Below are 26,509 nucleotides of genomic sequence, written 5' to 3' on the forward strand. Positions count from 1 at the left end.
TTTGTCATTTTGTGTTTCCATAATAAATAATGATGGAATTTGTAAAGACATGATCACAATGAACATTAAAAAACATTATTTTTACTTTTAATAAATGGAAGATACATCCCATGGACTTCAAAAGTCCCTCATTATATATTGACCCTTATGCTGCAGTTATTGGTTAATCCTCTGAAACCTCTTTAAGAAATTTCACTCTTCTTCCTTTGAAGTTTCCTGCACTGGGGTGTTTACTGGTGTTCTGGGTGAATAGTGGTGAATTTGCATATGGTTGCTAATCAGAGACAGGGTCAGACAAAACAAAGAGTGACTGAACCAAGGGTTCTGGCAAACAGTTGCAGACAGCCACAGTGTGACAACAAGAGGTAAGAGGTGGTGAAGGGGTGACACTAGTAGCAAAAGGTGCGCTATTTTCTTCATCAAATCCAAAATCACAACCCAAAAATTATAACTTTTGCTGTTCAGACACTGTAAAAATAGAATCAGCAGATTTTGAGCTTTCCAGTGGTCAGTGAAAGTTAGTTCCATCAAAGTCACTTTTCTGGGTGAAATGTTTTAATGAATCCATGCTGAATAAACAGTTTGTTTCAACGAGATTTAGCAAAAAAATGAAAGTTTTGTGCTCCTAGGTGCATAACTCAGCTGTGACCAACAGTTGTGATAAAAATTCAGCTGAACTGCAGGCTGTGTTAAAACAGCACAGAAGAGACAAGCATGGAAGCAAAAATGTAAGTATACATGTTTAGTATGTAGAGTCACCTTTTCCCTGGTATTGGTAGCACATCTGGGCATTTGGAACAGTGGTGATTTTTTTCCCCAGATTATTTCTTTTTTTATCATTTGAAGCAGGGGTGTCAAACTCATGTTAGTTCAGGGGTCACATTCAGCCTAGTTTGATCTGAAGTGGACCAGACCAGTAAAATCACAGCATAATAACCTCTAAATAACCACAACTCCCAATGTTTCCTTTGTTTTAGTGCAAAAATGTTCACATTTAATTGTCTTTTTACAAAACATTATGAACAACCTGAAATTTCTTTAGAAAAAGAAATTCAATTTGAACAACATTGTTTCAGTTTATCATTTACACATTACAACTTCCAGATCACAGAGTTTCTACAAAGGAACAAAGCATTTAGTCATGGGGATCTTCAACTGAATGGTATAATATTTTACTTTATGATCAAAACTATAAAAGTCAGACAAAAATACAACAAAAACAAGACAAAATATCACAAAAATGAGACGCAAAATGAAAGAACAATGAACAATCTAGTGTTTTACTTTATGGTCAAAACAACTTGTCATGATCTAGAAATTATTTTAAATTTATAGTTTTGCAAATTTACATTTTACAGTTAATGTCTGCTCTGTAATTTTTACGCTTTACAGTCCTGCTGTGGGCCGGATTGAACCCTCTGGAGGGCCGGTTTTGGTCCATGGGCCGCATGTTTGACACCCCTGCTTTAAAGTATCAAGTGTTTCTCTTTTCTGCTCCACTTTAAAGCAGCACCAACAGTTTGTATAATCACAGTAGCGGACCATGTGTGTAACAGTGCAGGTGGTTCCAGACAGCTGTTAATATTTAATGACCGCCAGCGACATAAAATAAATTCAGCCACCCTCCTTCCCTTCCCCCAGTGACATTCGAGCTCCTTTCTTTGTCTTTAGATAAACATAAAAAGTCTAATTACATTCAGCAAAAACTCCCATTTAAGCTCAGAGTGTCTTTATATTCCGGTGAGCTTCTTTCGTGCTACAAATCCGAGACAACGGGAGATTGAGCGAAGCCTCGGGGCCAGAAAAAAGTTGTGCAGCTGTTGCTCCCACTCAAGCATCCGACAACTTCCACCGCTACCCCCACCCCGCTGACAACGTGCGAGACACACCCGAGGACACATGCCCTCAGACTTCCAGCCAGCCGCTTTGAGATGTTGGAATCGGTGCCTCGATGCCCTGAATTCCTCGCTTGCTGTCGCGCTCGAGAGGTGTTTGGGAATGATCGCTGCGCCTGCTGCTCAAATACGATTACATCTGAATAGCTACTAAAACACTCATTCCAAGAAATGAATTTACAACATCTGTGTTCTCTGTTTTATCCCGAGGGGTCAGAAAAGAGACTGACTGAATGTTTTAACCCTACTGTCGTCCTGCGGGTCAAATTGACCCTTTTTAAAGTTTGAAAATGTAGAAAAAAATAATATTTTCACAGTGAAAGCTTCCACATTTTCAGCATTTTTGGGACATTTTTGAACATTTTTTGGTGCAAAAAAAGTTTTAAAAAATGTTTCTTTGAGAACATTCAGAAAAAAATCAACCAAAATCCAGCGAAAAATGTTCTTAAAGAAAATATTAGAATTTTTACTGATTATATATGTAATCGCTTTAGATATCTTTAGGATTTTTTTTGGAAGATTTTTATTCACTGTTAAAAAAATATTTACAGTTTTTATGTTTTTTTATTTTTTTAAATTTTTGTTTCAAATTTGGGAGATTTTTTTTTTTTTTTTAAAATAAAACTTTTATGAGAAACGTTCAAGGAATTTTTGGAATTTTCTTCCTGAAGATTTTGCAAATTTTTATAAATTTGGGGATTTTTTTTGCTGAATTTTTGGATTTTTTCCAGATGAGGGAACAATATTTTTTGGTGCCTGTAAATGAGGACAACAGGAGGGTTAAGTGTTCACTGAGGCGGTAGTAATGTCGACCTGAGCAGCGGTCAGGCTAACACTTGTTGAATAATTTCCAGATGACTCACGGATGTGTATGACTTGATTTCAGGAACGGGTGTGGCATGTTTTCTTGTGGGAATTTCTGCATGAATACTCATCAGAATCGGTTCCTTGTTTGAGCGTGTCCGGCTAAATGTGTAGCAAAGATCAGTCTTACAGTGTTTGAATGCATGAAAGTGATTGTTTTCATGAAAACATGCAATATAGAACGGACTTTTTTAGCATTTAATCGACCACTAGAGAAGGACGTTCACACAGGTTCAGTAAAAACACCAAAAGTCAAAATTCTTCAGTTAATAACCACGTTTTTAGATCCTTACCACAAAAAATTCACAGTAGAAACTAACATGTAAATATGTCACTAATAAAATCTCTAAACACAAAAGCCATTCTAAAACCAGTGAATGAAAGGAATCATCTCTTGATTTGTGTCACATATTGTTAAAATTTGTGATTAATGATTCATTTACATCACCTTTTCTTTACTCAACATAGAGGCGACCCTCAGTTAACGCCCAGTTAAAGTGACTGTGACTGAAGTATATAGAACTGCTGGGTGCAAATTGCAACTTTTCTTTGTCATTTTAAGTTAAATATCTTCACCAGAATGTAAAAACCTTCTTCTTTTAACTCTCCAGTCACTACTTTTTTCCATCGCAGCTCTTATAAAGGGTTATTAGTGTTAATTAACAGATTTATGCATGGATTGTTTAATATTGTTTGGGGCAATAAAGGGTACTTGCCCTCTAATGAAATCTAGGTTTCAAATAAAACATTGTTTTCAACTGTAGCAGGGTTTAATACATTAGAGGGATGACCACTGTTGTGCATCTGCAATGCCTTAGTATACCTCTGTACCATCCCATAAATCGAAAAAATCAATAGAAGCATTTGACAAAAAAAAACATGAGAATTGTAAGCATTATGCACCTATTTATAGTAATTACAACCATAGTTTTTAAGTTGGCAGATGAGAAAATTAAGAGAAAATCAATAAAATACAGATTCCAAGTCAATTTAATAAAATTAACTCAACAAGTTTAGTTTTACATCAACTAATGCAGAAATTTAAGTTGAAATTACACAAAATTTTAAGTTGATGCAGTAACATTATTCTGTAAACTCAAAAGAATGATCATAACTTGAAAGACCTTTAAATCAGTCAATTAGAATTTTTATCTTGCAACCATGCATTTAATTAAGTGGTGGGAATATTAGATTCTGGATGGTTGGATGGATTAAACAGAACGACAAAAAAAAATAGACAAAGCAAGCAAGACAAAGAGGAAACACAAAACAACACAAACGATACACAAAACAATGAATAAAGCGAAACACAAAATGACAAAAATTAGAGATGGACGGATGGATGGATAGACAGATTTAAAGTATTCAGCAGCTTACAAGAAAAAAGACAGGTTAGTAACAACATTAACATTAAAGGGTTAGTATATATATATATGTGCTCTACAATACTATAAACTTTAAAGCTGAAAAACTTATAATTTTAATCTATAGAAAAACTAAATGTGAACCCAAAAGTCAATGTACAGTATTTTCAATCTGTTTACTTTTTGGGTGTACTGATGGATAAAGCATTAGTTGGAGGTATTTTATTTTAAATATTACAGCTGTGTGAAGTTATAGATGAGAAAATGGCACAACAATATGTTTTACTGACATTCAGACCTCTACAAGACTTCAGGAAAGAAACTATTGATGTTTATGTTTTTTAGGTCATCAGACTTTCCGTTTATCTGACTCTAAAATCAGTGTTTTGCGCTCAAAGTCCAGCATAAGTTGAAGGTGTCCCTCTCAGGTCTGTGGTGTGATCATAGAGTGTGTATAAATACATTTATATCCAGTCTATGGGTGTGATGATGCCCCGCCTCGCTGCCAGAGCCAGCTGACTGCCGCTCCGTGGCCGCTCAGCGGTGCAGTGCGCGTCTTGGACACGGCGCCGCGCTCTCGGCGCTTCGCCGCTCTGCTCGTCTGGAAAAGCTCACCCCGCCCTCCCCTCCCTCCATCTCCATCTCAGTCAGCGCCCAAACCGCACAACAAGAGCAGAGGACGTTCATTCGCGTCTGCGGTAGTGACCGAGGCCGTTCCTTTGCCGCTCTCCCCGGCCGGTACACCGACCTCCCAGACAGATCAGCGGCAGAGTTGCGCGCCGCTCCTCCCGTTCTGCCCGCCAGCCAGCAGCCCCGCGTCGTGCCGCTCCGTTCCGCGCCGGGTCGGTCCGGTCGCTGCTTCCTCCTCCTCCTCCTCCTCCTCCTCCTCCTCCTCCTCCTTCTTCTTCTCCTCCTCCCCCTCTTTGGAGAGCAGGTTATTCCCTGGAAGCTGGATGAATTATTGGAGACTTGTGAACAAGTGCGAGAAGAACGCTGAGGCTCCGGGATCTGCCTCCTCGCTCCGTCCAGGGAAGACAAGACTCCGCCAGAGTTGTGGACGATAATGGAGGGGACGTCCCTGTATCTTCCTATTGTTATTTTACTGATGCAATGTAAGTGGAAAATGGAAACTATTCATCCAGAAGAACTCTGTCTCTCTGTGCATGTGCTTGTGTTTATCTACTTTTCTCCACGGGGATAAAGCTCAGGATAGAAATAAAGTAGTGGATAGCAGCTTTACTGTAATCGAACTGATCCTGCTGCTTATTTATCTTTATTTCTATTTAGCTGTAATTTATTGTAGGATTTGTGGATGCAGTGAGATCAAGACTCAGGCGTTGAATTTGATGTTTTAGACTTAAAATCTGAGAGAGGTGCTTTTTAAAAAGAGTTTAGTTTTATATTTTGTTTTAGAATTGGATTATGCTGTGGAGTAAATGTAAAAACTGAAGGAATCGGGATTCAGGAGTTGTTTTTTTCACAGCTCCCTGCTTCAGTTAAAGCCCCTCTGGGTTCCTACAAGTTGGCCCTAAAGTTGCTCATTGGCCGGGTGCCACCTCAGGGTGTGGGTAGCACGGTGGTGGCGGGAGGGCAGCCGCTTTGGCAGAAGAGGTGGCAGATCTGTGCATGAGGTCAGCGCTTGGATTACCACCAGAAACTTCCAGCTGGTTTTCCGTGTGACATGGTGTTTTATAGGATGGAGAAGACCACTAGATTTGGGAGCGAAAAACAGGAAAACACAGTAGGAAGTGGATCTTTAAATAGGAAAAAGCTCCACCTGATTAGCCTGCATAGGAAAAAAGAGAGAGAGAGCTCTGCTGGGACTTGTGAGATGGATGTGATGAGACAGTGAGGGTGAGTGACGCATATTTTACTCGGTGTTGTCCACATTTTGCCACCTGTCGGGCCACGAGGTCGCGAGTTCACGGAGGTGTGTGTTTTCAGTCGCCGCTGTGGACAATCTGACAGAAATCACTCATCACCTGCCTCGCTGACTCTCAGTTTCATAGAGTGGAGTCAAATGTGCTACAGTTCTGCCTGCAGATTGTATTGTTTTTAAAAAAAAAAAAAAATCAGAGAGGAAATGTTTGGGTGGGTCTCTTCTGTGGCAGGAGACTCAACATCCCCCATATCAAGCTCCCATACACTCTCACTGTGTCTGACTGAGACAGCTGTTGCTCACTGTGTTACAGTCATACAGGCAGGCTTTGTTCAGATGGACACACACACACACACACACACACACACACACACTCTCTCACTGATTGGCCGTCCTGTTTCTCTCTGTACCCCCACAGCCTTGAAACGTGTGTTGCCATCCACAGCCACGTTATCTTTATCTCCCAGCCAGACAGGATATTTCCTATGGGTCCATCCTCCCTCCTACTTTCATTTGTTCCCTGTTAATTTGAATAAGTGCCTTAATTATTACTGCGCCATGCTTTTGACCTCGGCACAGCCCTGGCAACACCCACCCCGGTCTTTGTAACACTCTGTACGGACCACGTAATGAGAGTAAAGCTGTGTGCCAAGGAGAGAGTGTGCCATCCTTCTATTTTTTGCTCAGGCAAGAGGGTGGCTGTCTCTTTGTGAGTTTAAGCTTGTCGCAGTGTTTGGTTGATGTTGATGCCACACACTAGGTGTGTGTGTTTATGCGTGTGTGTGTCTGTGTGTGTGTGTTTTCGTCATCCTGCTCGTCTGTGTTGATGCTATTGTTAGATGTTTCTGTACTTCAAAGCCAGAACGGGCCCATAGCAGAAGCATTTTAATTACCACAGTGGCCGTATCTGATGCTATACTGGAGGACCACCAGAGACTTGCTGTTGTGATGCACATGAAAAACTTAAAGCGGTTTTCCATTTCCAGTTTGTGACTCACGCTTGTTAAATCTAGCTTTTTGATCTGGGAAATCAAGTCAAACACCATGTGATTATGCTGCCAGTTTTGCCTCAGTTTTGGTCCAGCATGCTGACTCACTCCTAGTCCTGTATTCCCAGACCTTTCTCTAGCACCGAAAACGTAGAATGGTCTGACTGCACCTCGTCATCACTGTGCTGGCATGTTTGTATTAGGGATGTCTGATAAGATTGGCCCACAAACGGCCAGACCAGTAAAATCAGAGCATAATAACCTATAAGTAGGGATGTCCAATATTATTGGCCCGATATTGGCATAAAAATGTAATATCGGTCAATATTTTTTTTTTGCCTATCATGAAAACCGATGACATAATGCCTGGATTTCACCAGCATTTACCAGACTCATAGAGGGGGGGAGAGAGGGAGAGTGTGAACTGTCATTTGAGACAATTAAAAAAAAAAAAAAAAGGCATAAATATGGCATTTTTTTCATAACTTAAGTTGAAGTAATTTTCTTATTTTGCACAATATTTACATTTGAAAGCCTCCAATGGGGCATCACAATAAAATTAGGCATAATGTGTTAATTCCATCACTGGACATATGTGATGTTCCCAACAATTTTTTAAATAGTCCACATATATCGGTATCGGTTGATAGCGGAAACGGAAATTGAGAGTTGGAGAATATCGGCATATCAGTTATTGGAAAAAAAGTCAATATTAGACATCTCTCGTTTGTATTTCCTTAAACTTTTCCACTCAGTCATCTTGAGTAGGACTAAGAACAGGATACAGTGATGGTGTTCACTCAAAACAGTAAGCCAGTAGTTTGGTAACAATGGTCCTCACACAGGAAGTTGCAGACAAACAGGAAACTGGAGAATTGACAGTAGAATGCTCTGACTCCGCCTCATCGTCATTCAGCATGTTTATACTTCCTTAAACTAGTCACAATCATCTTGGGTGGGACTAAGCAGGATACAGTGATGGTGTTCACTCAAAATAGCAATGAGGGAATAGTTTTTCGGAGGCAAACACTACGTTTAAAATGGATCATTCAGGACTGCTTTGCTGTATAATTCAAATGAATTTAACCAACCAAATCAGTCCATGCTACTGACATATGAACCAAATCTGGCAGTCAAATGTGAACCAGATTGGGTTTTGAATGTTCTTCTTTATCAAGTTTGCAAACTAAGCCATAGTCAGCCCAGCTTGGCTCGCTGGATGGCAATCCACTGACGTTGGCCAAGAGGTGGGGTAAACCCTGTACAGGTTGCCAGTCCATCACATGCCTTGATAAAATGGTAACGCCAACTAAAACAGCTCTATTACGAAATTCATGTCACAAGGTGGATTTTACAAACCCACCTTAACACTAGCTCAATTCTAGAATGCCTGTTTGCTTGAATTTTTGGCAAGTTTTGGTTGCCAGTGATGGTCGGGTTCATGGAGCAAATTCTTAAGCTAAATCAGTTTGCATTTCTAACCAAATAAGGCATTTACATGCAGTCCAAATCTTAATTTTTTTGCACATCTGCTGGCTAGAGCTTGCTACTGTAACGGGTGTGTGTGCGCCTCTGAAAATCTGCCTTCACGCCCGTTCTTATTGTCCTGCGTTGTGTTCTTTTGTTTCTTGGTCGTGGCATAAATAAACAGACTGGCCTGTAGAATGCTGCTTAATAAACATTCCCATCTCTCTGTAACATGAAAATGATGTATGTCAATCATGCGTCCATATTACCGCTCTGTCTCTCTTTAGCATGAAGATAACGTCCATTAATCAAGCATCCATACCGCTGCTCCGTCTTTCCTTTACGTAGAGACAATGTCTGTTCATTTCGCATCTATCTCTGATGTACAATGTCCATCCAACTCATGTCCATCTTCACCACGAAGTTAATGTCTATCTTCACATAAAGAATCCATTCGGCCTGTCTGTTTTCTCCCGCGTCGTTCCAACATATTCTCCTCACTTCCGGCGCATATATGTGACATCATCAAAATGCAACCTCTTAAAAAGACATAAAGAGAGATTGACAACAGTGGCAGGAGCAGGACTGGACGGCAGATGAGACTGGATCGGCATCTGCGGACCAGCCACACCAACCATTGAGTCGTCAGACCCCACGCCATCCTCTGGACACATCACGTGTTCATCTTGAGTCACCAACACTGTCCACTAAGGTCGTTTCCTCATCTGAGTCGCAACTATCATGATCGGACTCCACACCGTCCACCGACATAACTGTTGGATAAGTATCCTCACTATGATCTATCCCCAGGAGCGGCAAAAAGTTAACCTCAAGCAAGAGATTCCTGTGTACCACCCTCCGGTGACCATCCGCGTCTCGGATTTTGTAGACACGAACAGTGGGATTCACATCAGTGACAGTGTACACTCCATCCTCCCATTTATCTGCCAATTTCCTCTTCCCACGTTCCTTCTTGTTAGCTACCAAAACGGTCCCCAAAAGACAGGTAAGCATCTTGTATTGCTGGGCTTGATGCAGCTGTTCAGCAGAAGTGTGTTTCTGGGCTATCGCCATAGCATTTTTCAGACTGGAAAGTAGAGATTCAGCATACGAGTCATAGTCAGCAACTGCCGGGTCACAAAAAACCTGCCTGAACATGACATCTGACACCCCGCAGTCTTGGCTGTCTTACCACGCCTTTTCTGGCCAGCTGTAAGTATGAACAGTGGTTTCGCAATTGAGGAACAGTTGGGAATGAAATGTTGGTAGTAAAATACCATGCCCAGGAATGACTTAATTCTGCGAACAGAAGGAACACACCCATCATTCTCCATGAGGTCTTGCACTCTCATGTTGCAGATGACTTCCACCTTGGAAGGATCAACAGACAAACCCTCACTGTTGATGACATGCCCAAGGAAGTTGACTTCCTTCCGAAGCAGATGGCACTTTTTTTGGAGCCAGTTTCAAATTGTTTTCATGCAACCTCTGAAACACCGTCTGCAGTCGCGACAAAGCATCCTCCTCAGATGGAGCAAAAATAAGGTCGTCAAGATAGCACAAGAGCTTTGAGAAGTTCGTGTCTCCAGAGATACCAGTCATCATCCTCATGAAGGACGCAGGGCTGTTACACAGACCCTGCAGCATGCAATTGTACTCATGCAGTCTGAGAGGAGTGGTGAAAGCAGTGTACTTCTTATCCTCTTAGTGCATTGGGATCTTGAAGAAGCCGGATGTCAGGTCCATAGTACTGAAGAGGCAATTGCCTCCAAGAGCCGCCAAACAGTCAGATTGGTGTGGCAAGGGATGTGCATCCTTCAGCGTCCGAGCATTAACCCTTTAGGCGCCACAGTTTTTTCAATAAAATATTCAGTTTTGATATCACTTTTTCAAAAGGTTGTAACTCGAAAATGATTAGAGATAAAGGTATACTGTAAATGAGTAAAATCATCAGTATGATCCAAAGTTTGTGATGGGAATAAATTCACTCATCTAATTTGCATATTATGACATCACCAGGCGGCGGATATATGGATTACATAACTTTTACAGATGTTTATCGATCAAGATGGCATTGCTCGGCTCAGAATTTGTCAGATTCCTCTCTCCACGATAGCCAACAGGCTCATCAAAATGTCTGATCCACTTTTGATACTGTTCCTCATCTCTCAAGCAAACCCAGCCATCATCATCATCATTTACGGCAGGGCCGTGAACGCCACTGCGGCCTCCGCCGCTATTATCAATGCATTTTCTCCCGCGGTTGCCGCTATTTCTGCGTTTTTTTGCATCCCCACTACCCACCTCACCATTAGCGGTGTTTTGACCACCCCTGCTACACCCACCACGTCCCCTCCTGCCACCCCGGACACGGTGAAGCAAAGCATCGGCTCCAGGATGTGCTGCTTGTGGACTGTCATGGAGCGCGGACTCGCTGCCGTTACGCACAGACGCAGCGTCACTTCCTGTCTCACTGGACGACTGAACATCTTCATCAGAGGGTGAATATTCCTCTTCAGAATCTGAGTCAGCCATTACTTGATGAAGTACTTTGTCAACGGTGCACAGACCTCTCGACATGGTAAGTTTTCTCTCACTGTCTTGCACTCTGTTACACTCCAACTGCGACCCTTGTCTCGTCGACCGGGAGGCGGTTTTCAAACTCTATAAACTCCAAAACTTTGAATGAAAACATGCCCACAAATGATGCTCAGATTGAAGTCCCAGATGTCCGCCATCTCCTGGTGTAAAGTACTAACTACATGAGGCACTATATTTGCAGCTATGGCTTGTTATGTTCAGCAATGTTGCTTGTCGCAATATTGCGACTTTGGCGCTGAAAGGGTTAAGCCACCTGAAATCTGTGCAAATCCGCAACCCACCATCTTTTTTCCAGACCATCACAAGAGGAGAAGTGTACTCACTAGTCGACTTCCTTATGATCCCTTTTTCCTCCATATCCTCAGCTTCTGGTAATGGGCTGGGGGAACTCTCTTGTATGGTAAGTGGAAAGGTCGATCATCGGTGAGACGGATACGGTGTGTGTACCCCTTGACCTCACCACAGTCTAGCGGATGCTTGGAGAAGACATCCTGATACTCAGTTAGCAGCTGTGTAAGGCGACTCACACAATCTTTGCTAATCTGATCAAAGTCAATGTCAATGTCACCAAGGCCCAGATCTGACAGACTTTTGGCTGGCTGAGCCTGAGAGCAAGAACCATTTGAGGAATCAGACTTCAGTGCTCCCGAACCATGCTCGTCTGTCCCAGAGTCACAAAGCTGTGTCTCTCCAACCTTGTGTAGACCCTGAAGAACATCTAAATCCTCAATCGCCAAGCATGGAAACACATCAGCCAGTTTACTGTTCCTCTTTAGTGTGATTTCCCTGTCAGAAGGGTTAGCAACTGTCATTGGCACCCACCTGTCACCCCAAAGAGGTGTGACAAGGACCTACGAGAACCCCTCGTGGCATGGCCCTCGAACTAGTAGGCTCAACAACAACAGTGCTGCCCGAAGACATTGGCGCTCCAGCAGGGAGCCTGCCCCACACCAAATGTTCGTGTCTAGGTAACAGTGTAACTGCTTGGGTGAGTTTCACAGTCCCTATTTTGTCAGGAACATCACTCCCTCTCCAGCGCTCAACATTTGTGAACATTGATAAGAAATTATCAACGTCCGTGTCAGACGCTCATGCCTTGAAGCAATATCCCAGTATTTGTCATCAGCCTTAAGGGAATGGATCAGGTGCTTGATAACATTTGAGCCCACAATGAGGTCATCATGCTGACCAGGTACAACTAGCGTGGGCACAGTGCAGCATATTCCATAGAGCTGCATCTCTAAGTCATAGAAACCCTCAGGCTGAGTCTGTAACCCACCACAGCCAACCAAAACAATGTTCTCTTCAGGTTGCTTCTTTTCATGTAAAACACCAGCAGAACTGAGTTTTTCCACAGCACACTGACTGATGCTACAAGCCATAGAGCCAGAATCTAACATGCCCTGAAGCAGAACACTGCTGTTGACAACAACTGGAGCAAAGAAGAGCTCACTGAAGGCTTGGATCTTCTGGGTGGCTTGAATGACAACTCTAGACCCTTTAGGAGCTTTGGCGCAACTTTTCTCATAAAGATCAGAAAGGTCATGCGAATCAGAGAGGGAATCAGACACTTTACCCACACGGTCAACCTCCCAGTGTGGGTTATCTAGTTTAACTGTTGGTTCTTTTGGACAGCATTGTCACTGGGCTGAAGACAGTGTTGGTTATTCCGCTGTGGACAGTCATTTTTCCAGTGACCAGGAGTCAAGGATTTGAGGCATCTGTTCTCATGTCTGCAATGAGGCAAGGTAAAATGATCGAGACTCTCACAAACCCCACACAGCTTCTGAGGAGGCCTAGGCAATCTGGTTCGGTTACTGAGGTTTGTTGTCACCTGTGTCTGTTATGTGACTCGTCTGTCTAACAGGTTCACTAAGTTCTTCATACAGTCATTGTTGACATTAGTAACGGTAGAGGGAGCCGGCATTGACGGCCCCGTTTCTTTGTGGACAGGAACATCATTGACCACAGGCACATGGCACTGAGAATGAACTTCTTGTACTGCTGCACTTGGCTTAAGCGACCTCGTTTTGACAGTCCTAGTTCTTTTCTCCAGCATATGCTCATCAAGTCTCTCTTGTATTTCACAAGCTGACCATTTTCCTGCAGCCTTAAACTTGAACACACTAGCGAGAGACTCATCAGGACAGTGTTTGATGCACATCATACTGACCTCATGGCCTGGGTCACCGATGCTCCGGCCCTCCCTCTTTAAGCATTCATCTGCCACATCCACTGTCTTATTCAACCTGATCCAATACTCCATGGCATCCTCACCTGGCATGAGCAGGGTGTTGTAGAAATCTGCGAATGGCATGCTCAAATATCTGAGTTCACTGAAGTGCTGCTTTAAGCACATCACCAGCCTTGCCCACAAGCCTTGCTAGGATTTCTTGTGACTGTTCGTGAACTGGGAGAAGGCACGTTTCTTCAAATACAGGACCATAAGGTTTTGCCACTCATGAATTGTAAACTTGTCTGAGCGGTCACCTCTGAATATAGGCGGTTCTCTTGCGTCTGAGTTCAGAACTACATTAACGCTCGGGTGCTTGGTCTCCACTGACTGCACAGAAGCTCCAGTGCTCTGTGCGCTCGTGTCTACATTTTCAACATTTTTGGGAAATCTTTGAACGTTTTTTGGTGGAAAAAAAGAAATATTCAAAATGTTCCTGTGTTTACAAGAATTTTCTTGCCATATTTGGGGGATTTAAAAAAAAAATCTTTTAAGGGAAACTTTTAAAGAAGTATTGGAATTTTCTTCCTGAAAGTTTTGTAATTTTTCAGAAATTTGGGGAATTTTTTTGCTGAATTTTTGGATTATTTTCAGACAAGAAAACAATATTTTTCGGTGGCTGTAAATGAGGACAACAGGAGGGTTAAAGGGTTAACTATGGGAAACAACAAGTTTTTCCTTTTGATCATGCAATGAAGCAGTACTTACAGTGTGTCTTTCTTGTGTATTATCCATTTTAATCACAGTGCTGGGCTCCCTGTATGTAAATAATCCACCAAAACAAATTACTCACAACATGATTATGTCCTTTTCTTAGCCCCACCCATGATTATTCTGATTGGTTAAAAGAAACAAAAAAACACCAGTGTTATTTCAGCAGGATAATGAGGTGCAACAAGCTATGTAAGGCCGGGTCTGCTGAATAGATTAAGATTTGAAGCTTCTACTCCTAGCATCCATTGTCCCCACAAATCTTTATGTGTCGCATTTTGACCTTTGCATGTATGTTTGCATCATATTGTACATTCAGACACCTCAGAGACAAAACAGGGAAGCGACATCCAGGCCTCAGTGGGTTAACTTTCTGTACTGGACTAAAATCTTTTGTTAACTTCTTTGACAGCAAAGCGGTAGAAAGCGACACCGTGTTAACATTAGCCACCATGCAGTTTTGAAATGATCTGAAGAGGCCATGTGTTCATTGTCTGCCTCGACGCCTCTGCAGCTAATTGAGGCCATTGAAGCTGACAGTGTTCATAGTAGTGGAGCGCACAGCGAAGCACGACTCGGGGGCAGCGGGACCTCACATGCACAGCCTCGTTGCTCATTTCTTCTTGACGTGTGCGCTTTTCCGTGTGTGTATGTGTCACACGCAGGAAAGCGCACTCGGTGCAGGCGTGTTGTCAGCCCCGCTACATTTCTCTTTTCTCAAAGAGACACCCTTCAAGGTGGCAGCAGGCCTGGTCTCACACTATGTGACAAGAGCTTCTTCCATTCACAGTCCTACTGTCTGAGAGAATCTCCCTCGCCTTCAATCCCACTCTCTCTTTTATTCATGCTTCTGCGAGTCTCTGGTCCCCCCCTCCACCAGCCTCCACCCGGTCCCCTCTCCGCCTCGCTCTCCTCACACTCCATTTGTATTCTATTCTTAGGGCCCGCTCATCTCTCCTTGATCATTCATTCTTGTCCCCTTTTAATCTTCTTGTATCTCCCTCCCTCGTCTTGTTCATCCCTCAGCGAGACAATGCTCCTCCGAGGGTGTCGAGGTACACAAGCCAAAGCTATGCCGGTAATCCTGTTACACCGCTGCAAGTCAACGCATGGCAAAGTGAAGGAGAGAGCGAGTGTCTGGAGGGAGAGTGTGCACTTTTAATTCACTCAGGTCAAAGTTTGACCAAGTGGAGCTCGTGGAAATTGCAGCGAATTCAGGAAAAGGCTTTTAAAGAGCGTGAGCGTGCTTTATGCTGCATTTGGCGGATGACATTATTATTGTATAGGCTTTTGTTTATTTAAAAGCCGCTTTAAAAATAGCAGTTCTTGTGAAAATTTGAATGTGCGAGACCTTTAGTCTACATATAGACTGAATACTGTATTTGTATAGCCATTCAACGTGGCCATCATCCTGTTTTATTCCACACTTCCGGCTCTTTGTCTCATTCTTCCTGGTCACGCCTCCCTTTAGAGGGGAAACCTTCAGTAACCCAGTAATTTAGTAACAATGGACCTCACACAGGAGGTTGCAGACAAACAGGAAACCGGGGAATTGACAGTAATTTGTTTTTGTTCAGATTGTGTCGCAGGAAAGCGTGTGTGCATCATGGCGAGCCGCTGAACTTTCAAGAATACGTGAAGGTCTTCATTATGCCGAATTACAAGTTTGTTAGAAGTTTTTCAAAGCCCTTTAATGTTCAGAGTTAAGCACCCCAGAGGCCCATTCAACATTTATTATGTCATTTCAAAAATGCATGGCCTTCAGTCTGAAAATCTTTCTTCCCCTTTTCTTAATTCGCTGCCTTTTGGGAGATTCTCATCCTGAATGTGTTTACTGTTTATGCCGTGTGTGTGTTTTTCCCCTCAGGTAACCTTCACCCACATTTAACCTCCATTTGTTAACAGGCCAAACACACACTAATCTTCCCCAAGGACCAATCGGCGCAGAGGAAAAGCAGCTGCTGCTTCCTCTTCCTGTTTGGATGCGGAGTATCAGTGACACACAGATGGCGGGAGAACCAAATGTGTCGTCCGCCGGTGTGATGCTCGTTGACCTTGTTCGAACTGGCGCTTAAACAAACATACGGCAGGCTACTCCTTAACCCCGCTGGATTAAAGCAGAGGAGGGAGTAATCCTGCCTTCACCTCAGATCTCCTGGAGAAAGCCGGCTGCCGTCTTCGCCTCAGACCAAAGGCGGCCATTAAGCATTCTCCTCTTGCAAGTTAACCCAATTCACCCTGCCCCCTAATGGATGACGAGCCATACTACATTCTGAACTCCTCTCTCCCCTCTTCTCTCCCACCACCTCCAGGTTCTCCCTCCGTTCCCGTCACCGTGTCGACCAACAGACATAAGGTGGAGGTGCGCGAGTTCTCAGGTGAGGCAGTAATAAAAGCATTTCCTCCATTAGATTCCTCCCTGACAGAATAAACCATGAGGGCCTATAAATAGCCCAAGCAGTTAAAAACGCCACTGATCCTTTGCTACTCTGGAATAAATATCTCATTGGTCACACTCCCTCTTTTAGATGCCGTGCTGTCCTGCATGTTCCGCACCGAGAAAGACCAGAACCCACGCATCGAGTGGAAGAAGAAGGGGAAAGATGTCTCCTTTGTGTACTATAACGGACACTTCAGAGGTGAGAAAGCTGCAGGGAATTTGTTTTAATCAGCTTGCAGTCTTAGCTGGAAGGGTTGCGCCCTGTGAGACGACAGAAGCAACTCGAGAAAGCAGCGACGGATAAAACCGTGAGATACCTCATCAGTGTGTCAATGGTGTCAAAGCATAAAATCTTAACCTGCCTCTCGTCCTCAATCTCTCATCGTTGTGCTTCAAGATGTGAATTTAATGGGTGAAATAAATAATGAATCACACAGTCGCTCGTTTTTATAGATGCCGCAGTTAGCTTGACAGTTTCCTCAAATATGTCAAGGCTTTGACCCCCCGCCGCCTCTTCATTGGCCGCTTTACAGCCGGAGCTGCTTTAATATGTGACATGAATAGTCTCTGCTTTCTTAGAGTTTCCTAGAAAGAGCTGAGAAGTCTCGCCTCTGAAATCTACACCCTCCACACACTGGATGGATTAACACATTTAAGGCTTTGAGATAACAATTTAGCCGTTATGTCTGTTGATATCTATCAAAAAAGTCAATAAATTAAGCCTCAAAGTTGCCATTTAACATGTTTCCAGTGCAGGCTGAGGCTAAAGGGCCCCTGGAGGTTTTGAGTTTAAAAGTCAGAATTTATAGTTTTAAAGTCAGAATTTATAGTTTTAATGTCAGAATTTATAGTTTTAATGTTAGAATTTGTAGTTTTAATGTCAGAATTTGTAGTTTTAAAGTCAGAATTTGTAGTTTTAATGTCAGAATTTGTAGTTTTAAAGTCAGAGTTTAGAGTTTTATTGTCAGAATTTAGAGTTTTAAAGTCAGAATTTATCGTTTTAATGTTGGAATTTGTAGTTTTAAAGTCAGAATTTAGAGGTTTATTGTCAGAATTTGAAGTTTTAAAGTCAGAATTTAGTTTCACATATAAATTTATAGAAGAAAGTTAAAATTTGGAGGAAAAAAGACAGAATCCAGAGTTTAAAATACAGAATTCTGAGTTCAAAGCCAGAATTTTGAGTTTACAACTAGAATTCTGAGTTTGATTTCAGAATTCAAGAATGTCTAAATTGGGTGTAGAAAGTCAGAATGTGACGTTTCAAGTGAGAACTCAGAGTTTAAAGTCCGCATTTTAGGTTCAAAGGCAGAATTCCAAAGTTAGTCAGGGAAAAAAGTCATAACTCCTCTAATTTCCTACAGTGGCCCTAATCCTCTTAGGTACGTGTAGTTGCACCAACCAAACGCTGACACAGAATCAGAAAGCGACATCAGCATGGCAACTGTGCATTTGTTTTGCTCATGATTTATATTAGACAATGAATTCAGGAATTCAGTAGCTGCTGAAGAATGCGTGAAGTCTTAGTGTTGCTGTACTGTTTTATTTTTAGCTGGATGTAATGTAGATCATGTATAAAAACGCGCACACAGTGGCTGTAGCCCTCAGCACTGGAAGACATTTCCTCTCCCTGACCCGCTGCTTGCTCTTCCTCTCAGGTCCCTTCGAGGGCCGAGCCACCATCGACGGGGCGACGGTGACGCTGCACAGGGTGACCCAGGAAGACGCTGGAGAGTACCGATGTGAGATTAGCGCTCCTCTGGACTCGGTCAGCCTGGGCGAGACCAACGTCACGCTCAAAGTCCTAGGTACAAAAACGGAAAAAAATCCTGTCATGGCTATAATACGACACTGGAAAAAATGCCCCTCTCAAAACAAGAAAAAAAACAACTTATTTCAAAGAACTTTCAATACTTTCAAATAAGTGAAAAAAATCTGCCAACAGAACAAGTAAAGAATAGCTTGGGAAGATTTCTTGAAATAAGATGTGATATTTAGAATATTGAGATCTTAAAATTAGCTGGAAAACATATTTTAAGCTCTATTTTACCAGGATTGTCAAGCTTAGGTGTCTTAAAATAAGCCAGACATGCTGAAAAAAAGAAAAAGAACCAATTTTTCACTCAAAAACAGATTGAGAAATATTGTTTCCTTGTCTGTGAAAAAATCCAAAAAAATCAGCAAAAAAATTTCCTCAAATTTCTGAAAATTTGCAAAACCTTCAGGAAGAAAATTTCAATAATTCCTTAAAGGTTTCCCATAAAAGTTTGTTTTTAAAAAATCCCCCAAATTTGGCAAGAAAATCATTGTAAATATTTTCCAAAAAAATACTAAAAATATCTAAAGTGATTCCATATATATATCAGTAAAACTTCTAATATTTTCTTTAAGAACATTCACAAAAAAATCAACCAAAATCCAGTGAATTTCGCTGGATTTTGTTTGTTTTTTGTGTGAATGTTCTTAAACATTTTTAACATTTCTTTTTTTCCACCAAAAAATGTTCAAAGATTTCCAAAAAATGTTGAAAATGTGCACATCAGAAGTTTCACTGTGAAAATATAGATTTTTTTCCACATTTTCAAACTTTAAAATGGGTCAATTTTGACCCATAGGACGATATGAAGGTTAAACCTATTTTGAGTTTTCTTCTAAAATACAACTCAAAACAAGATAATTTCAAGATTGTTTGACTGAACAATATATTTAAGATGCATTGTCTTAAAACAAGTCCCTCCATCTGCTGATATGTTAAGTGAATTTATCTTAAATCAAGTGGGGTGAGACATTTTGACTAAAAATAAGACAAAGAGACTTGGTAAGATTTTGAGTTTTTGCAGTGGAGAAATCAAATGTTTATCTGTTAAGAGCCGCTTGTTTCACCTTATATTTCTGTAACTCTCCCCCCTCAGTGCCGCCACACACTCCGTCCTGTGAAATCCCCAGTTCAGCAGTGACGGGCTCAGTGGTGCAGCTGCGTTGTAGGGACCAGCAGAGCATCCCACCTGCAACGTACTCCTGGTTCAAGGACAACCAGCCAATCAGCCCACCCCGCCACGCCAACGCCACCTATCTAATCAACTCACACACCGGAGTGCTGGTGAGTGTGTGCAATGTTTGACACTGTTTCCTTGCTGGCAGATTAAAAGAACAGAGATGCTTCTGTTGTTGCAGAAGGCTCAAGGACACTTTTATCAGAAAATAGATGCTGCTTCTTCATGGTGTAAAAAAATAGTCCTAGCCGTTCTGCTTTTCTCTGTGCAGGAGTTTAAAGCCGTAGCCAAAGAGGACACCGGCCGATACAGCTGCCTGGCGTCGAACGGAGTGGGATCGCCCAAGATGTGCGAGGGCAAACACATGACAATAGGTGTGTTTGTGTGTTCCTTCCTGCCTCTTCCCCCGTCCCCACACCTTTCAGCACCGGACAAAATAAAGGAAGCAGCTTAGAGGAAATGTCCACTAGACCTACTTCATGGTGCTTCTGCTGTCTGAAACATCTTTTAGTGTAACTTACAGTCTCGGAGGATACTGTATCCATTTTGGGACGCGCTGCATGGTTTAAAATTGATGATGTTTATATTATTTATTTGCTCAGCTTGTTAATAAATTATACAGTTGCATGCAAAATTGTTCAACCCCGCTGATATTTTTGACATGCTGGCAAAATGAACAACATTACAACTGCCAGCGATTACTGAATCATATAAGCGGTGAACAGCTAGTTTATTGATTAATACCAAAGAAAAAAACAAGATTTAATTCATAATCCATCCAAAATTTCAACTTTTTTACAAAAAGCAGGTTGCAAAATTGTTCAGCCCCCTATGAACAATGTTAAGTAAATACAGATAATTATATATAATAAATTGAATTCAATGGTGACACATGCTACACACTAATGCTCATGTCTATAAAATGGGTGCACTTTGTGTCAATACTCTCCATACGCCTCTTGCAAGCAGCATGGTTCAGACCAGAGAGATGTCCCTGAAGTTTAGAGAGGAGATGACTTCACAAGATATTTAAGATGCATTGTCTTAAAACAAGTCCCTCCATCTGCTGAAATGTCACTTGTTAAGTGAATTTATCTTAAATCGAGTAGGATGAGACGTTTTAACTAAAAACAAGACAAACAGACTTGGTAAGATTTAAAGTTTTTGCAGTGTGTATGCTGTGCTCCATGTTATGCACTTAGTAAATTATAGGAAAAAATAGTGGAAAACGCTCAATCATGGCCGTGTTTTTTGTTTGAGACTTTGACATTCATTCACTTGAATAAAATGGACGAACTGCACATAGATCACTCCCTCATAGCTCTTCATTCTTGCTTCCAGAGGATGTAAACATCACAGCGGTGGTAGCAGCGGTGGTGGTGGTCTGCCTGGTGGTGCTCGTCTGCGGATGCGGGGGTTTCCTCCTCCACCGTAACGGCTTCTTCACCCGTGAGTTTGCCTCTTCAGTCGTCCGAGAACCACTTCTGTCAATTAATAGATATTGGTTTTATTCACTCCGAAATGAAAAAAGATTGACATCCACTTTGTTTTCTCCTCCGCCGCCCCGACTCATCCATCAGCAGGACACAGAGGAAGGTAAGAGCTTTGTGATTGCATTAACATTGACGTGAACAAACACAGGGCTAATCTGCTACACACTGAGGAGGGAGTGAGGGTGGAGGGGAGGGTTGTTGTTGCACTTAGACAGCGTGTCTGCAGCTGTGTGCTGAGTCAGGACTGTGGAGTGACAGCTGTGGCCGTGTGTGTTTTTGAGCCACAGCAGTGCCTGGGTTTCTACTCATCCAGTGATTGGCGCCAACAGATGCAAAAAAAATAAAAAATTAAAAAATAAGGGAATAAGTTTTAATTCTTACTAGATTTTTTTTGGCCAAATTTAGGTCCACTTTCAGGCAAAGAAGGAACAATCAGTGCGACATAATTATGGAATAATTACTGACTGTTAATCGGCAAGGAGGGAAATATCGGCAACTCGTAAGAATTGCAGGCAATTAAACTGATTGGACGGGTAATCTGACAGATTATTTAGATACTGAAGAGTGAGACTGTGCCCTGCAAACACACCAGAGTGGGTGGAAGAAGGTTGTGATGCCTGGCTGCCAGAAACCACAGAGACATAAATGCATGTCCTCATGTGTCCAACCCTAATGCTTGACTTTGTTATTTGATTACTGGCTTATTACTGCTCGGAGTTTGACGGAGAGTCAGCATCGGAGCTTCTCCTTGAAGCTGATGCGAAAGCTCTTTGTCTAGGTTAAAGTCTGATGCTTATCCTACTGAGCTAACTGGAGCTGTCAGTGTCAACTTCCTATTTATAGAACAGGCTTCTTCACAAAGACTCAAAGACAATGTGACATGATTTGTGATGCACCAATACGAGGCACAAATTTACAGAGTGGCAATGCGGATCTATGATGCAGCTCTGCCTTAGAGAGACAAATGGTCCCGAGAGGAGCTGGTTTCATGGATGATTGTTAGATCACACCAAAGATTGGTTTTTAGTTGCCTTTAGAGATGATATTTCTAAGAGGGTTTGTGTCACTGAGATGTAAGATGCTGGAAAAAAAGCTCACACCGAAGTGTCCTTGACGATATACATCTAAATGTTCATTTAGTCTATATAATTCCATATACATAATTTAGTTGTTAATAATTTATAATCCTTCCAAATAACTGCAACTAATGCAACTATTTATGATATATTATGGCTGCAATGTTTGTCATAAACATCCCAATTGTGCTTCCCAGATAGTTCAATTTGTGATATAATGTGTGGGTCAATATATAATTGAGAGACGTATCTTGCAGACATTTTTGTTAAAAATAAAAAAAATATGTTCATTATGATCATGTCTTTATAAATTCCATAATTATTTATTATAGAAACAATCACTTATTAAAAAAAATGACTGGATATCACTAAAATGTCAACTAAATAACCGTTCAAATTTAATAACAACCTTCTAATTAGCTAAACAATAATAAAATGAGGTTATTCAAAAATTGTTTTGATTATGTTCTTTGAACTATGAAAGGAAAAATGAAATCGTCATGAAGAGTCCCACCTTTGAGGTAACGTTAACCAAAAAAGTGATAATGTGAAAGTCAGCTTTCAGTTAAAAGGAAAAACAACTAAAGTAAGAAAGACTAGAGTTCTCTTTACTGACAAAATATATTTAATCAGGTTTAGATGATGTCTAAAAACTCAAACACCTTTGAAAGCCAAAAAGAACCTAGAAAATGCCTTTTTCACATTGCAGAATGTTAGAAAACAATGTTTATTTGCATATATACATTCAGTGTTAATATGAATGGATAAAAAACAGTTTTTCCGGTATATTTGTCAATCCATTCTATGCGAAGAGCTCTGATGTATCTACAAATAGTGATATGACATCTTCATACACGTTGATCTGTTAACTTGCTTTGTAGTACAGGTCTTTGATTTGGGTCCTTTCAGTGCCAACTGAGCGAATCCACCATTGTCCAGTTAATTATGTTGTTTGCAGCAATTGCAGCGACCCTGATCACTCTGCAGCAAACTCTTTCCTCTTGTGGAGACCTGCCAAATGTCTGAGACTCTCATTTTCTTCGCCTTGAAGGCATGGATCTGAATGAACAAACTTGCGAAGCACATTTTACAGGCAGAGACCTAAATATTCAGATTTAAAAAACACCCTGAAAGCGATGACCTAAATGTAGGAAATATAAAATGTCTGAAGGAGTCGACATTTAGAGCTGCAGCCACAAACCGGTATTCTCAAGCTCTCATTTTGAAATTACAGATATGTATGTTCGAGCTTACAAAACCAAACATTACAGGTTGAAAGCTCCATTTTAAAGCACATCTTTGTGAATGTTTTAATATTCCATACTAATAACCACCACTCCAGAAAGCATGGTGTGCAGTATGAGTCCAGGGTTGACTCCATTCTCGTTAAAGCCAACGCCCTGACCCCCACAGGTCATTTTGGATCTCCCAGTGTCATGGTGCAGCCCACATCAGCAGCCAAACCCTGCACAGAACTGAAGACACGTGAGTGTGACACAAAAGGACAAAATTACATTCGGAACAATTTGAACCTCTTGGAAAAAAAATAACTGCACTTGGGCAAGAAATAGGTGCAACATTCTGTGTGGATTAAACAAATGAGATACAGAGTGTTAATTACTGAGCTTTACAGGTGCTGGTAAGCAGATTTCTGTCACTCGTGGAGAGAGCCAAGATAGTTCTTAGGGTTCTTGTTCTGATGCCAAACAAACATCCTCCTTCCAATGGTACCGGCAGATTAGTGCTACAGATCTCCTCCTCCAACCTTCAGCAAAAAGAGGGAATAGACAAATCATAGTATAGCATGTCGCTCAAAAAACGTCATACTTTAGCATGTCATTCAAAAAAAGTCGCAGTATAGCATGTCGCTGAAAAAACGTCATAGTACAGCCTTTGGTACAAAAAACGTCATAGTATGTTCCTCAAAAATAGTCATAGTATAGTATGTCGCCCAAAAGATGTCATAGTATAGCCCTTGGTCCAAAAAAACGTCATACATCTTAAAATTAAGTACAGAATTTGAAAAAATAATGACTAAACAAACCGAACCAGCTTATATACATCTTAAACAATACCTAAATCTCAAAAAATGTAAACAATTGAACACTTTTACTTTTTTTTTCCTGTCTTGTTACTCCCCTTATATCCATGCTGCTTAATGGGAGAACTGAGCTGCAGTTTGCTCTGCCAGTATTTTTTGAATTGTGGTCTGAATGGTGTCAGGGTCGTTCTCAAACACATTTGGAGTTCATTGGTCAGTCTGGAATGAAATTCAGTTTTGTCATGTTTGTTATGTTCATAGTTGAGAAAGGTGCCTCCAGCTGTATGTTGAGCCAAACATGGTCAACATGTGCAGGACTGTTTCCCTCTCAGTGTCGCTTTATTCATTCTCCTTTCTTGTCTGTCTCTCACCTCTCAACTGTTTTCTGAACGCAGAGCTGTGATGTTTAGCAGCTGAATGCAGAGACTTCATTGGCTGAGTAGCGTCATGTGGGATGGCTGAACTCATACGTAATTGGTCTGTGCGTTTCCTGAGCTGATAACTAATGTTAGCAAACGTAATAGTATAGCCTTTGGTCCAAACAACGTCATAGTACAGGATGTCGATGAAAAATCGCCATAGTATATTATGTCCCTCAAAAAACATCACAGTATCGCCTTTGGTCCAAAAAAATGTCATAGTATAGCATGTCACTCAAAAAACGTCAAATAGATAGATTAAACCTTTATTGATCCCACAGCGGGGAAATTTACAATGTAACAGCAGCAGCAAATAGAATAAAAAGGAGAGCAGCACACAATGCACACAGTGCATAGACACGAATATTTTCTCCTTCTAGAAGAAAAAAAATATAATATTTACAGCAACATTCTTATGAAATGTTGTCGCTCAAAAAACATCATAGTATAGCATGTCGCTGGGGAGTGGGGTCCCCGGGGACCTGGAAGGCAGCAGCTCGCTGTGGCTGGTCCAGACTCCCTCCTACCCTGGTGGGTCCAGGAACACGGCAGCCTGGCTCCTGATAGTACTGTACCCCTGGGGAGGTACTTGGGGCTGGGAAATACGGTCCCCCGGTGAGTTACTCATATTTATTCTAATTTATTGATATTGATGTAAAACGTATTCTTTTCATGGTAAAAAAGTCTGTTACTTCTAAAAAGGAGCAGTTTGAGGGAGACCGAAGTCTGTGCACAACCCCCTGGAACTGGGTTCGGGGACGAAAGACCTCCGTGTTTGAATTCCACGACGGCCGGTAAAACCCCGTTCAGGCTCCGCGTGGTTCCAGGTTGACGGCATCCGAACAAAAGAGAAGAGCGACAGGTACTGCACCAAACATTGAGTGAGTGTAAAAAGTGCTGATTAGGAAAGTGAAGCCCTGAGCGAAGAGAAGCTGAAAACTTACAAAAGTGTGAATGTGTTAAACTGAGAGTGTGAAAAGACTGGTCAGTGATTGAAGCAGCGGACAGCCTGAAACCAAAACGGTGTCAACGTACGGCTGTTGTCAGTTGAAGTAAATCACTGAGCGTGAACAGTCATTAAGGTTTAGGAGGATTCTGTGATAACTCTAAAATGACTTTCAGTCCTGGGATAGGACCCCTAGTGGAAAACTGGACTAGCTAATAGAGCTGGCCAAGAAGCTTGTTTTCCAAGGGCTGGATTTTGGCTCATGAAGCATTGTTTTTCACAAATTCTCAATAAAAAAATACTTTTGAACACCACCACCAAACCAAAATGGGAAATAAAATACTTTAAACACTTATATTTACTATAAACACTTATTAAAAAGCAAAACACTTTAAAATACTGAACTATTTTAAAATATATGTGTTTAAAATACTTAAGAAGTCAGTTACTCATATTTATTCTAATTTATTGATATTAATTGACATTAATACAAAACGTACTCTTTCAGTCACTTATAATTATAACACCAAACCAAAATGGGAAATAAAATACTTTAAACACTTATTAAAAACACATATTTATTAAAAACAAAATACTTTAAACACTTATATTTATTATAAACACTTATTAAAAACTTTAAAATACTTAAAAAGTCAGTTACTGATATTTATTCTAATTAATTGATATTAATTGACACTACTACTACATTAATACAAAACATACTCTTATAATTATTAAAATTTATTGTTAAAATCCTACTCTTTAATGCTAATTGTCAATAATTAAAAATCATACTCTTTTCATTGTAAAAAAGTCAGTTACTTATCAGTAGCCTCTGGGTTCCCAACCGTTCCTCCATCTACCTGAGCTATTCTTTCAGACAATGGCTCTGTGTGTTTGACTCTACACTTCCTACTGTGAGTAATGGACCATGTTTTATCCAAATTCTAAATTAAAACTAGATTAGTATACTTAAAATACTTTAGTCCATTAAAAGTAGATTAAAAATACTTTAGTACATTTAGATAGTGTAAAAATACTTAAAATTGAGTTAGTATGGCCTTTGGTCCAAAAAATGTCATGTTACTTATAGACACTAAT

General features: G+C 41.1%; 1 protein-coding gene and 1 pseudogene across 1 annotated transcript in view; both read left to right on the plus strand.

Moving 5' to 3' along the window:
- The first annotated feature begins 4,764 nt into the window (after positions 1-4,764).
- Positions 4,765-26,509, plus strand: part of jam2a (junctional adhesion molecule 2a) — a 48,254-nt gene continuing 26,509 nt past the window's right edge. The window contains 10 exon segments of the mRNA XM_055008708.1: positions 4,765-5,137; positions 5,140-5,235; positions 16,316-16,381; positions 16,532-16,642; positions 18,099-18,248; positions 19,353-19,540; positions 19,705-19,807; positions 20,775-20,882; positions 21,014-21,029; positions 23,416-23,487. Of these exon segments, the coding sequence (XP_054864683.1) occupies positions 5,077-5,137; positions 5,140-5,235; positions 16,316-16,381; positions 16,532-16,642; positions 18,099-18,248; positions 19,353-19,540; positions 19,705-19,807; positions 20,775-20,882; positions 21,014-21,029; positions 23,416-23,487 (971 nt within the window). The 5' untranslated portion in view covers positions 4,765-5,076.
- Positions 21,038-26,509, plus strand: part of LOC111582604 (vesicle-associated membrane protein 2-like) — a 28,450-nt pseudogene continuing 22,978 nt past the window's right edge.

Source organism: Amphiprion ocellaris, chromosome 24 (assembly GCF_022539595.1).
Source record: "Amphiprion ocellaris isolate individual 3 ecotype Okinawa chromosome 24, ASM2253959v1, whole genome shotgun sequence".
Classification (NCBI taxonomy): domain Eukaryota; kingdom Metazoa; phylum Chordata; class Actinopteri; family Pomacentridae; genus Amphiprion; species Amphiprion ocellaris.